At 35.8% G+C, this 14,022-nt stretch overlaps 2 protein-coding genes across 2 annotated transcripts in view; one reads left to right on the top strand and one right to left on the bottom strand.

The window, feature by feature from the left end:
• LOC149786261 (uncharacterized) overlaps positions 1–8,701 on the top strand; it is a 24,586-nt gene extending 15,885 nt beyond the window's left edge. The window contains exon 2 of the mRNA XM_089975914.1: positions 4,810–8,701. Within this exon, the coding sequence (XP_089832040.1) occupies positions 4,810–8,485 (3,676 nt within the window). The 3' untranslated portion in view covers positions 8,486–8,701. The remainder of the gene's footprint in view (positions 1–4,809) is intronic.
• LOC149786260 (toll-like receptor Tollo) overlaps positions 1–14,022 on the bottom strand; it is a 270,288-nt gene that overhangs the window by 162,362 nt on the left and 93,904 nt on the right. The gene's annotated exons all lie outside the window — the stretch shown is intronic.

Raw genomic sequence — 14,022 nt, 5'->3', positions numbered from 1 at the left:
TTCCAATTGGAAAACCCAATTTAACTGCAAGCAAAGACTAACTTGAATTCTTGTTACGAGAACATCTTGTTTACTGATAACCATTATTTAAATGCGTCATCTAAGTAAGGCTTCACTGTTGATTTATTCCAATTGTAAGCGTTAGTAAAGGCCATTTAAACAATGCTTCCAAGAGGAGTTTATCTTTAGAATTGAAATGTGATCTATTTTGTCTGCGTAATATAAATATTATGCTACCTACTAAAAAGATGCTCCCTAGAAACAACAAACAATTTCGCCGATGGCCTAAGTGGTTAGGGCGTCCGCCTCGGATGCAGGAGTTCGTGCGTTCGAACCCTGACCGAGTCATGCCAATGACATCAAACTGGTAAAAATAGAGGCCTAGCTTGGCGCTCAGCATTAAGAGGTTAGTGTTAGGACTGGTCCGACTGGTGTCAGGATAATGTGACAGGGAGGGACGTGATGATCTGTGTCGTCGGCATGATGTTCCAGTACTAGTAGACATCACTCTGAACTGCAACACTGCAGTTGAATTTTTTTTAAAGCGACATAAAAAGCCAAATCAAACACATACACACATACTGAAAAGATGCTCTACGAGAAAATGTAACACTGTGCCAGAGGAAATAAGGTAACCAGCATATATTATATTGTATACAACATATCACCGTCATCAAATCGTCCATCCCTAGTCATTTATATATATATATATATATATATATATATATATATATATATATATATATATATATATATATATATATATATATATATATATTAGAGTTTGCACTAGCATATATATTGGGAGTTATTGAGTGGGGTGAAAATCTAGCTATAGATACTTGTTGGGTAGGGGATTTTGCAAATCGAAACATATTTCTGTCTGCTGATAGACCTGTCCACAACTCAATATCAACCCCTGCATAACATTAATTCAAGGTGATCTTCAAACAATTAGATAGCATCAGTGGGGCCTATATCTGAGACGTAGAGATATTGGGAAGAATGTGCACAACTTGCGTCGACTAGTAGGCCATAAGCAATGCTGTCTATGGTGATGATGTCTGTAAAGGTATGAATAAGAACCAGGACGTGAATAGAATGAATGGAATTATTGGATCAAGTCGGATGTTCGATATTGCTTGGTGCATGACATCCAGCGGAACGAGGCCACGGGTGGTCAGTTGGTAGAAGGCCCACGCCTTTTACTATCACTTGCATCTTTCCCATGTCCGCGTGAGTTCGAGTCCTGAGCTAGACCAGTGTAAGTATGTTTGAAACGATCCCAGTTACTTCCCGTGGGTCATGTGTTTTTCCGGGTTCTTCTGCCATCCGCTATTCTAACAGCCATCATATGCTGTAAAATGGCGTCAAAGCAAAAGAATCACAAAACATATACAGAGGCAGGGGTGGTTTATATCCCCTCGGCAGGAGAGGTCAAATAGGGGGTATTTAGAGTCCTTTACATATGTCATGGCAGGACCTATGCAAAGATCAGTCTCAGCTGAAGCTAGTACATAAAACAGTTTCAATGCAGCGACATAACGATCAGGTATCTACAGACCAAACAAGGCAATTTTTCAGGCAGGTAGTTTCAAGTAGTTTATAAAATCATAGGAAGAAAAAGCATGTGACGAGAACGTGTTATATATGCTGCATAAACGACCGAACAGAGTTGCAAAATGGCATCCCGCCTGTTCAATGAAAATGTTAAAAACCCTGTTAATTTTAGTTGATATGAATGTGCGTTATTGATCAAGAAATATATATTACAATTTCTTGTCAACACAGTGGGAATAGGCATACACTTTTGAAGCATAAGAGAGACTATTTATTAAACTAATATTTATCGGGACTAGAAAAAATTACAATTTTAGAGTCATTCTTAATTCGTAATATTTTAATGGCGATATCAAATATCAGTTTTTGACATATGTGCACTTCAGAAACTGATCTAAAACTGTTTACTTTAAACTACTTCATGTCATCTATTGATTCTGAAGAATATATTACTGCTCTATACAACTAACAATGTTTGAGATTTAAATGGAGAGAACAATTGTTTCAAGATATATGCTTACAAAATGGGATTGTTTGCACCCTACACTGAACAAACCAGCATGTACCACTTTTGGTCATATAAATGTTGGGTGACTCATTCTTGCTGTCAGGAATGTTGTCCAGAAACATGTCAGTTTTTTAGTGACAACAACTGTGCTAATAATTACACAATGAAACAGATGGCATATTGTCATTTGAATGTAATGACCAAGTCAAGCAATTTGGGAACGGTACAAAATAAGTGTCATTCGTTTGTCAGCGGAACATGAATCTGCTGGAAATAACCAAACAAATATGTATTCTAGACAGGTCCATCAACAAGCTTAATGGAAGCTATATACAAATATAGTCTGATTATTATTAATGGTGAGAGGCTAATCATGTATTTATTTGTTTTGTTTATATAATGAATAATTATTTACATGTGTATGACACCTGGAAACCAGACCCATATTCTTCATTTCTAAATGCTTTTCTCGGTAGATTGAATTCAGTTTTTATCATAAGTACTTCTTCCTTTCGACCTCATGGTCAGATACCTTGAGAAGCTGGGAAATAAATGTTTGGGAATGGTACTGTTGGCACCATTTTGTGGTCCACACAGAGATGGTATACGATTCTACTGAAACTGCGAGCACAGTATATGTGGGTCCTGTAACTGCAGAAAACAATAGGGTACGAAGATTGGTATTGCTTTTCTGTTAGTCGTATTTATCATCTCGTCTTAGTTTCTATGCATGGGATGCAAAGTTTTACGCGATAGGTCATTACACTAGGGGAAGTGGAGTTACTAGAGCCACACACAGACGCTTATGTATGTCCTCGCTGATGTTCTTCAAGTTTTATTCAAAGAGAAAAATACTTCTAATACTATCATGTACAAACCTCCTTCCGCTACAGGAGATGTTAGCTTTGATAGTGAGTCAATTATAAGGCAATCTATTAGAAGCGGACAAATTTCAAAGAAAGGCCAGACATCATTTCTGCACCTTTAAGACAGGGACAAAAGTACAACATTCAACATTCGTACATGGATGGATATAATAAGGTGATCAGAGGTTTCTTCTGTTCAGGCATATAAGAAGAATGCTTGACTTCATGGGCCAATAATTTGAGACTCGTTTAACTTGTTACTGAATAGATGTGAGACTGATTTAGGATATAATATTGTTGATCTTTTGGGTTTAACGTAGTGTTTCAGGACATGATAGACTGTGCATGGCGGACAGTAATAGAACAAACCCAGAAAAATCACGAGAAGATCCACAGGCCCACGGAAGGCTGTTGACAAGCTTTTCCATATATCCATTCTTGTAGAGCTCGAGGTCGAAGCAAAGTGCACATAAGTGAGATGTTAGTGATCTGAAAAGGCTAGCGCCTTAGACCGCTCGGCCGCCGGGGGGCAATTAGATAAGGGCACAGAAATATCAATTCCTACAAAAAACCAGCCAATCAACAAGGTTCAGGTCGCAATGTTTATATTCTGTGCAATATTCGGGAATGTAATACCAGTCTATTTTAGAGCATTTATCCGTTCTCATTTTGATAGTGATGCAAGATGTAAACATTCTTGGTATTGATTCAAAGGAAATTGTTAAATCTTTAGAACTGGAGCAGTATGGTATCTATGTCTATGGTGGGTTATTAATGTTTTAAATTTTTTACAGTACAGCCTTATAATGTAAAATGATCATATTTCCCTCAGTCTCTATAACAGCCGTTGTAATTCGCTTTATACATGGTAAAAGTGAGGGGGAAAAGAAAAACCCCATAGTTTTTGAATAATTGAACAATCAATCTATGATTCGATTAATCTGCAATAACTTACGAAAGCTGACGTAGTTAATTGATCCGATTTCAGAGCTCTCGCCCACGTGAGAAATTTATCATTTCCACACCTTACAGCAGTGCATCTAGTCACTCTTCAAGTTTAGGGCATTTATATCGAAACTCTCCCAGTTCATTATCCACTAGCAACTGCCAAATATGGTAGCATCATCTCTCAAGCTCCTTGTTTTCACATACTACACGACCTTATGTGTGTAACTCTTAAGTAATGCAAGGTAGGTCGTGTGACAAAATTTCAAAATAAATGCTGTTGTTTGCGAGGAAAAAGAAATCGTAAAGTCTACGATCAAGACCGATCTAACGCAAGTAACTTTAAATGGCACTATGGGTAAAAATAGCATGGTAGGATGAGTAACTGTCTCTTAAGGATATTGCACCAGGGTAGGTGGGTGAACGATCACTGTGGCTGACCCTTTGTGGGCTATTGATATCTAAGGACGGATGTCACAACGGTGCACATATGTTCTAAATCAAATAATGAAAATACTCTACCATAGCTGGAATGTATGCATCCCTAAGTATCCACCCGCATGAATATCCAACAATTGCAATGATTAGTAGTAGAACTGATACACTTTAGGTTGAATATCTGTCAACTATCGCATCATAATATAAGTATATACCATCACATACAAAATGGAAGAGGTAGTGCACAAATACATTTTCATACAAACACACCAAATCACGTGCAAAATGAGGAAGTAGCTCACATACATACACCTATCATTCCATAATACAACAAAAACATAAACAAATGGGAGAGTGTCTTACACTTACTGTCCAATACAACATATCATTTCCAACAGGTGGCGGTATAATCTTTTCATACATGTGGTGTGATGTTATGTGTGTATGTCTAGAAGAAAACAAACATACATATCTGGTTTATGTTCTTTACAGGCTCACAGGCGCAGTGGCCCTCATAATGTATTCGTCCATGGCTTCAGCAAAACTATTTTGCCTATGTGCAATTTTGCCGGAAATGACTGCATTATCTACGGGAAGCCATGATAATGTTTCAACTTCATCTGCAGCAACCAGTGACACAGGAATTATGGCTACAGAAAGACATTCCAAAGCAACAGGTGCAATTCAGTCCATCCAATACACACTGTCTCACACTGCCCAGGTTCCAACCAATGGGATATTCTCTGTATTAGACGCGAATATAACTAAAGGGGCACTAAGAGTTGCAAAATGGATTTTTGCAAGTCAAATATTAAAAGCAGAACTACCTTCACTACTTCCCGTGAACAGTACGTTAACATCATACACTTCAATTAAGCACAAATCATCAACAAGTAAGATCGACAATGAAACAGAAAACTACTTTTGCCACCCAGAGTGTACGTGTCGGCTTCTCGGGAATCCCAGTCGCCACGTGCAGGTCACCTGTACTATTCAGTACATCCATGATGGAGCTAAATTCGACGTCTTCAACAGAAATACATTCCCCAGTACCCTCATTCTTCTTTGTGACCCTTTTACTTTGATGAAGAGCAAGCTTTATCCTTTCGTGTTCAGAGGACTTCATTCATTCTTAGGACTTGCTATTATAAACTGTCATTTGGATTATGTGCCGGAAAAATCTTTTTATGGCATGATAAGTTTGAAAGAATTTTACATAATAAATGCTGCAAACATAACTTTCCACACGGCTGCATTTAAGATGCTACCATCGCTCCAGGAGTTGTCGATTGTAGAAAGCGAAATGTCGTCTGTACCTCCTTTGTGCCATCTGCAGAATCTGCAGTTTGTCAATTTCACTGATAACAATATCGGAACATTAGACGACACGGGTCTTCTGTGCAATGCCCCTTTCCAAAACTTAAAAGTAATTGAATTAAGCAAAAATAACCTTCGAAAAATAGAAATAAATATTTCTGCAATATCAGATAATCTTCGATATTTTTCCGTCAGTGATAATAAAATAGAACAGATCTCAGAGCATTCCTTCAGGGGATTGTATTCGTTGTTATGGCTGGACATCGGGAAAAACTTCATATCATCATTATCAAGTTACATATTCCAGGACGTCAGTGCTTTAAATGGCTTGATCTTGACGAAGAACAAAATGTCATCTTTTTATTCTGGACTACTGAGCCGTCTCCGAAACTTAACGGATCTCCACTTATCTGATCTATCACTAAATACGTCCATTTTTAATGAGATTAAAAATCTTCAATACTTGCATAACCTGGATCTAAAAGGCAACTGTATTGAAAACATGGAGATGTCGTTTTTTAGTCTATTGTCAATGTTGCAATATTTGGATCTTTCTAACAACTACATCAGAACTTTACCCAACAATGTATTTATGTCCCAACGGAATCTTATAGTACTAAATATTGCAAGAAATTTTATTGAAACAATAGACGAGGAAGCGTTTAGTGGGCTATCAAAATTGGAAATCCTTGCTTTGCAACATAATAAGATCCGCAATTTACACAGAGAGTGTCTTCAACAACTCCTAGCACTACGCATGCTCATTCTTTCTTATAATACTATAGAACATCTGCCATCGTTTCAAGGACTCCATAATCTGCTTATTTTGGATCTGTCGCATAACTATATAAAGTACCTTGATAGCTCAGCTTTCGCAGGTGCCAGTGGCATTGAAATAATCAACTTGAAGAACAACAGACTTAAAACTATCGGGGCAGGAACGTTCAGAAATTTACAAAATCTGACCATGCTTTCAATAGAAAATAATGAAATAGACTTCATAGACTATAGTGCATTCGGAGACTTGCCAGTTACAGAACTATATTTACGAAATAATAATATATCCGACATAAATATTTTCCGACATAGTAATTTCCCACATCTTCGTAAGCTTGATCTGAGTTTCAATAATGTTAGACAGCCTATATCCCCTGATTATTTTAGCACATTTCAAAATATTGAAATTTTAAATATTTCAAAAAATAGAATTCAAAGAATACATAGGGGTGCGTTCGAACCACTTCTTAACCTTCGTGAGCTCGATCTATCATATAATGAAATAAGACATCTTCAGCAATCTTCCTTGACGTTATCAACAACACTTACTTCAGTAAAACTACAAGGAAATCCACTCATCTGTGATTGTAACTTGGAATGGGTAAAGAGATGGCTGCTGTCTACAGATGCCAATGGTATGTTTATTATAGATCTCGATACACTCACGTGTACAGGTTTCGATGGTACCAGTTATTCCTTGCTCATCAGACTTGCTACCGAAGATTTTCATTGTCAATATGAAAGTGATTGTGACATTTTGACATGTTCGTGCTGTGCCTTAGATAAGTGTGTATGTTCGTACCCTTGTCCAGATAAGTGCATGTGTTTTCGGAGTAGTGACAGATCGGTGAACTCGGTCCAATGTGATGGAAAGGGAATTGATGAACTTCCAAAGGAAATACCTCCAGCAGCAACTCATGTGTACCTGGACAGAAATAACATTAGTGTCGTGTCGAGACATTTGTTCACCAATATGACACACCTAGAATATCTTTCCATGAATGATTCCAATATATACACATTACATGATTACGCATTTGCGACATTATCATCACTGAAGACACTGCAACTTAATGGGAACTATATATCTACAATTTCCTCAAAGACTTTTTTTGGATTAAACAAGTTGCATCAATTATTACTAAGTTCCAACCGTATAACGTTTATAGATTCTGGATCTTTCAGCCATTTTACTGCGAAATACCAGCTGGACTTGTCCAACAACCTGCTCTGCAAAGTAGACCGATTTGTACTGTACGAAATGTCTTTTGCATCATCACTCGAATTGTCTGGTAATCCATGGACATGTGATTGTGAATTTCTAATAGACTTTGCCAATTTCACATTTTCGAAAGTTACGAAACTAAATGACATTTCTGCACTGACTTGCACCACAAACACACCATTACGCTCCAACACAACCATATTACTGGCGAATAACTCGATCTTTGATTTATGCCCAAATATAACAGTGCGTCATACTAAGGAAGTGATTCATAGTGTCATTTTGGTGTCGACGCTAACGACTTTACTTGGGGTCTTCGTTATTGTACTAATAACTGTCTTTGTTGTCTTTTGGAACCGTGATTTTCTGAAAGTTTGGATTTACGTGAAGTTCGGCTTTCGATTCTGTAATCGAGTATTGGACACAGCAGATGTGAACAAACCATATGATGCTTTTGTTTCCTACAGCAGTAAAGATGAGGACTATGTCCTGCACGAATTAGTTCCGGTTCTGGAAGATAATTTGGATTACAGACTCTGCGTTCATTATAGGGATTTCCCAATCGGAGCAACGATTGCAGACAACATCGTGTCTAGCGTTGAGTCCAGTAAGCGAGTAATAGTGGTATTATCGAATAATTATGTCGAGAGTGCGTGGTGCCATTACGAATTTCAGATAGCTCATCATAGGCTACTAATAGAAAAGAAAAACAGGATCATTATGATTATGTTGGGTGATATAGATCAATCTAAGCTAGCCCCTGAATTGCAAAAATATATACAGACAAATACGTACGTAAACCAGGACGATGCTTGGTTTTGGCAAAAGATACGATATGCTATGCCTTAAGTAAAGCAAAACAAAACATGGACTAAAGATACTGTAACGGCCGAACTAGGCCCTGATAATACTATCTTGGAATATCGCACCAGGGATGAGTATGCTTCTTATCAACTGATTAAGGAGGGGGAAAATGGAGTAAACTTGAACTCTTGATTTCTTTTCAACCATAACACAAGATGAATCATTTATTAACAAACATTGAATAAAGTCAGTTCATAACGATGACAGTCTTGTTGTTTTTGTACTAAGCCGAAATACTGTCATTGTCTTGAGGTACAGTATGGTATATAATACTTTCACACAAGGTCAGGGCACATATTAGCACTATACTATTGGTTCATTGTATTATTACTTCTTTTGATGAGTAAACATTATATTAGAATTACCATATGTGCATTTAGTTACAATAAAGTTTACTACATAAGAGAAACTATGACTTGATTGTAATTGTGAAATGTAAAAATCTGCAAGGAAAACACTTGCTTGACTTTACACTTCAACTAAAGCGTAATACCTATTTGAAGTGAATTGGTATAGACGGAAGTAAATTGGCTGTCAAGTCGGTTAGGAAAACACTCACAATGATTAGACAACTAACACATCATAAAACAGAAACATAACTTGCGTTTTACAGATTGCTAGAATAATCAAGTATTGTTGAATCGAATTTGGAATGTCAAGACGGTTAGGAAAGCACTCATAATGACTTAAACAACTTGTAAATTATAGAATAGACACATAACTTATGTTTTATAGATTGCTAGAATAATCAAGTATTGTTGAATTGAATTTAGATTGTCAAGTCGGTGAGGAAAACACTCACAATCACTTAGACATTTTATTTCTTAAGAACTTTGTTGGACATAATTTAAGAAAAGGAATTATATATTTGTAATATAGAGAAACTTCTCTGTATGTCTTTAGCTTCATAAAACTAATTAAATAAAGAAAAAACTAAAGAAATGACTAAAAGTATTGGTCTGTGAGGACAACACTCACTTGACCATATAACTGAATTTCAAATAATAAATGATAAAAAAATATCTAGTTTGCTTATAAAAATAAAGTAGAAATGACTAGAATGCATATAATTTGGAAGAGAGAAAGGAATTAAAAATAAAAAATAACTTAAATAAAACTTGGTTTGTACTTTAAAAAAACTTTATAAAAATATTTACTCTCCAAAATACTGCCTAAAGTTACAAAATTCTCTAATAAACTAAATAAAACAAAATAAAATAAAAAATAAAACTCACAATAACTGATATATCTAGTTTGATGGCTGCTAGCTGACTGAACTCCCTCAAACAGCCCACAAACCATTATATACTCCTGACAAAACCCACAGCACCCACAAAATCCACAATGCCCACAAAACCCACAACGCCCACAAAACCCACAGTTCTAGCAAAACCCACAAAACTGTGATGTACCTAGTTTGATGGCTTCTAGCTGACTGAACTCCCTCAAACAACCCACAAAGCCTTATATACTCCTGAAAAAACCCACAAAACCCACAACCAACAAAGCTCACAAAACCCACAAAACGCACAACGCACACATAACCCACAACGCCCACAAAACCCACAGTTCTAGCAAAACCCACAAAACCCACAATTCTTGTTGGAATATTCAAACCAGCATGCGCTATTATTGTATGTGTATATTTAGTTAATTTTCACAATGATTATTCATAGAAATTACCAGCTGGATATTTTATACATTGCTACATTGCGATTGAATTGCCCTAAGAAAAAAAGAAAGAGACAGAGACAAAAAATCAGTTTTGTATTTCGCGGCACATTCCGTGTTAGTCTGTCGCTCATAGCAATGGTTCGGAAACCGCGTTATGCACTCTTACAATATTACCGAGGTAGACCGCATTACAGGGTAATCAACATGTATATGTACCAAAGCAATAAAGAAGAGGAAAAATAAACTTAAAAGCGATGACGTGGACAAATGAAACATCAGGGACTATAAACACACTGAGTATGTACTGTACAGTCTTAAGCGGTTAACTCGAAATAGTCATTAATCGAATTATCAAGGATGCCAGCCGCCGGCATGATACTCCCTATTTTCGCTATCACAAAAAAAGATGTAGACCATACCAGCTAATTATTAATCGACAAGTAAACAAAACAAAAATTAGTAATGTCAACTCATTTGAGCCATACGCTGATAATGCACTGATTTATAATTTAAACGAAACAATCTAGACCGAATTGGGCGGCTTGTTTGAATAGGGTTTACCGTATACACGCATGCATACCTCACTCCCTAAATGCAGGTTATTACAATACGTTGATCTTTTGTTTTGTTTTCTCTCGTTATTGTTCTCGTCGTCGTCGTTATCTCCTCATTATTGTTTCAAGGAGAATAAGAAATTACTCTGATCTTGCTGAATGTGTCTAATCAATCTGAACTGGTTCCTTCAAATATATTTGCACATGTTTCTGGTTTGTGGATGACCAAAGAAGGACTTTACTGAACTATTATTATTATTATTATTATTATCATTATCATCATTATTATTATTATTATTATTAAGCCGCGTAAACCGTTTGAATATGTCGATAGGGTTAGTTTTGTTTCTAAAATGAAAGACTAAATACAATCTGAAATAGAACGTGAAACGCGGCTGTAATTGGCTCTACTGGAAATATTCTTCTGACCCTATAACGATATTAAACAACAATTGAAATCTCGTTTATTTTGTAAAAAATGGCATTACACCATGAAGGACAAATTGAAATTTAGTTTTGTATATATATTCAATTATGTATTCCTTCAAGTAGTTTTAATGGGTTATGTACATTTAATTTGGGGGATTTTTTTTAGTTTTGTATTCATCAAATGCTACGAATAATTGTATTTTGGATTTAGGCTTCATTCACAATACCGTTAGTTGATGTTTTTCATATTTTCACTTTCTATTCTAGAGAAATATACCATTTATTGAATTGTATAAAGCTTGTGTCGCTTTTCGCTCTTGTTCTGTCATTTTGTTGAATACCATGTAGTCGAAAGAAATGCGACATGAATCAGTATCTCTCTCTCTCTCTCTCTTTCTCTCTGTATACAGGGGTTTCGGTTTTTTCTATTCTATCTCTGCTTAGACGTCCCTTTATTCCATCCATTAAGTTCAATTTAATGTTTACTCGATATGGCCTCTCATACCGTTCTCAGTTTCATCACGAAGATGTTTGACTATGTTATGATTTCAAATCTTGATAGGAGAGTGGGAGTCATATTTAGTATAATATGAAATCTAATCGCACAAAGATTTTCGATTTAAAACAAAAATTATGATGTGATCGTATATATATTTTCGTTTATTTTCAATTACTCTAAGATACTCATTGTATAAGTATTTTTGTTTTATAGTTTGAATTTAATACAGCACAATATATATGAATATGATTGTCAGAACGTGTGTCACTACAGATATTTTTGTTTGAAATTTTTGTATTTGTTTTTTTTTTCTTTTTTTTTAAATGTACTACATTAGTTTAGACTACACAAAAAGTTAACAAAACTATAAATAAATAATTTGGAAATTATTGCCGACCAGTAGCACTCCTTCATCTAAATTGAGGAGTAGAATTTTACAGTTGATGTGATGTGATTTGGATTTTTAACTTAGCTTTAACAATTGTTCTACGATGTCTGCAATGTGGCAGTTTATAGTGATGTCTATCACTGAGGCATCATGGCACAGACAAGTAATATGATGTCCCACCCAGTCACATTATCCTGACACCAGGCCGACCAGTCCAAACACTAACCTCTTAATGCTGAGCGGCAAGCGAGGCAGTTATTAGTGCCATTTTTTTAAGTCTTTGGTATGACTCGGCCAGGGATCGAACCCACGACCCACTGCATCCGAGGCGGTCCATCTAACCACTAGACCACAGAAGCGGTAAGTTTACATTTCAGATAGCATATATGTTAATCAAACTAATTGAACGCCTGTATAAATGGAATGGCCAGGCAATAGTAGCTTCATTGCTCGTAGCGACAGCAGCATTAATTGTTTTTCTAAGGTTTTAGCTTGCCTTTTTCATATGCATGTATGTCATAAATCCCTTTATGGATTTCTTTTCATGCATGTTATGAACAGTTAATTAGCAAAACCAATTTAGTCAGTACTATATTCTCCCCCTTTCCACGTTGTGCTCAGTGTCATACTGCCACGATATTTGTGTGTCAGTTCCTTTGCTAATTAATTCCTAAATCAATAGACGGATTATATTGATTATACTTCGGATGAATCATTGTCTAGTAATGACTACTTAATCGGCGACATGCTCACTTGGCCCTTTGACATCGGTTTCAAGGTCGTATTCGTATAAGATTTTCATTACGATTTTTGATTCTCAAGTTTTTCGTGTGCTTATACGACCCTAAGCATTTTGATATACTCTATTTGACTAGGGATTCTCATTATTAGAGCTGGGTACCACAAACACTTGTGCACCGCGGTATTTCCGAACATACCGCGGTATGTACCATGGTAAACCGGAGATATGTTATGGATAATGTATGGATTAGGGAACAATAATTTAAATTTCTTGGTCTGTGGCCTGATATTTTCTTTATAAATGTCCTTCTATGAATGGCAAAATAATATCTTGTTGTGATCTAAAGCAAATTTTAATCGATTATATTCGTTATAGTTTCTTAATAATAATAATATTAATAATAATAATAATGACATACAAAATATCTCGGCTCATAACAAAATTGCAGCGGCCACATACCACGACCTCCCCAGACCCCCTCAAATGAATGATAAGTACTTTAAGTACTTGAATTTTGTATATGAGTGTTAATTGTTGAACAAGCTGTAATCTATAATATGTAACTAATGTTGGTAATCAAACATTTTTGTTGACACCCCATGAAATACATTGCGCTAACATTAGAGATCATGTTGATAAAAATAAGAAGTGTTGACTCCTACACTGTTATAGATTAGACATGTAGGCTTTGAGTGGAATGCCAATACCCGGGTAAGATATTCATCCGAGAGGGTCAGTAAGCACAAAATACACTCAACAAACGAGAAAATATATTCAATAGACTTGAAATTATGTAAACAAGTGCTGTCCTCAAATCTTTGAATGATTAGCATTACCACAGGAAAACGTGCACTTAACACGTTAGCATACGCTAGTAAATAAATAAAATACATTATATTGTTTTTAATCCGATATTTGTCCAGAAGTTGTATTTGGCTATAATATTTTTCTAACATATGTCCACCAATTGATATTAATGACACGTATCAAACATGTGACTAATGGGGCATAACTATATTTGTAATATTTGAAATTAATTTGCTATTAATATTAGAGCTTTTTTCCAATAATAATAATAATAATATAGAATTATTTTGTCATGAAAAACGAAAACATTCTATAAATTTCCTTGAATTCCTAAAATATTACATTGTAATTTCCGTACATTCATTACTCACAGAAAGGTCCAAAGTACCGGTACAGCGAAAAATTACCCTGGTACGGTTCACCGAAAAC

Source organism: Sinohyriopsis cumingii, chromosome 12 (genome assembly GCF_028554795.1).
Source record: "Sinohyriopsis cumingii isolate HCF-2022 chromosome 12, ASM2855479v2, whole genome shotgun sequence".
Taxonomy (NCBI): Eukaryota; Metazoa; Mollusca; class Bivalvia; order Unionida; family Unionidae; genus Sinohyriopsis; species Sinohyriopsis cumingii.
The sequence above is the reverse complement of the archived record's forward strand: the minus strand, read 5'-3'. Positions and strand labels throughout refer to the sequence as shown.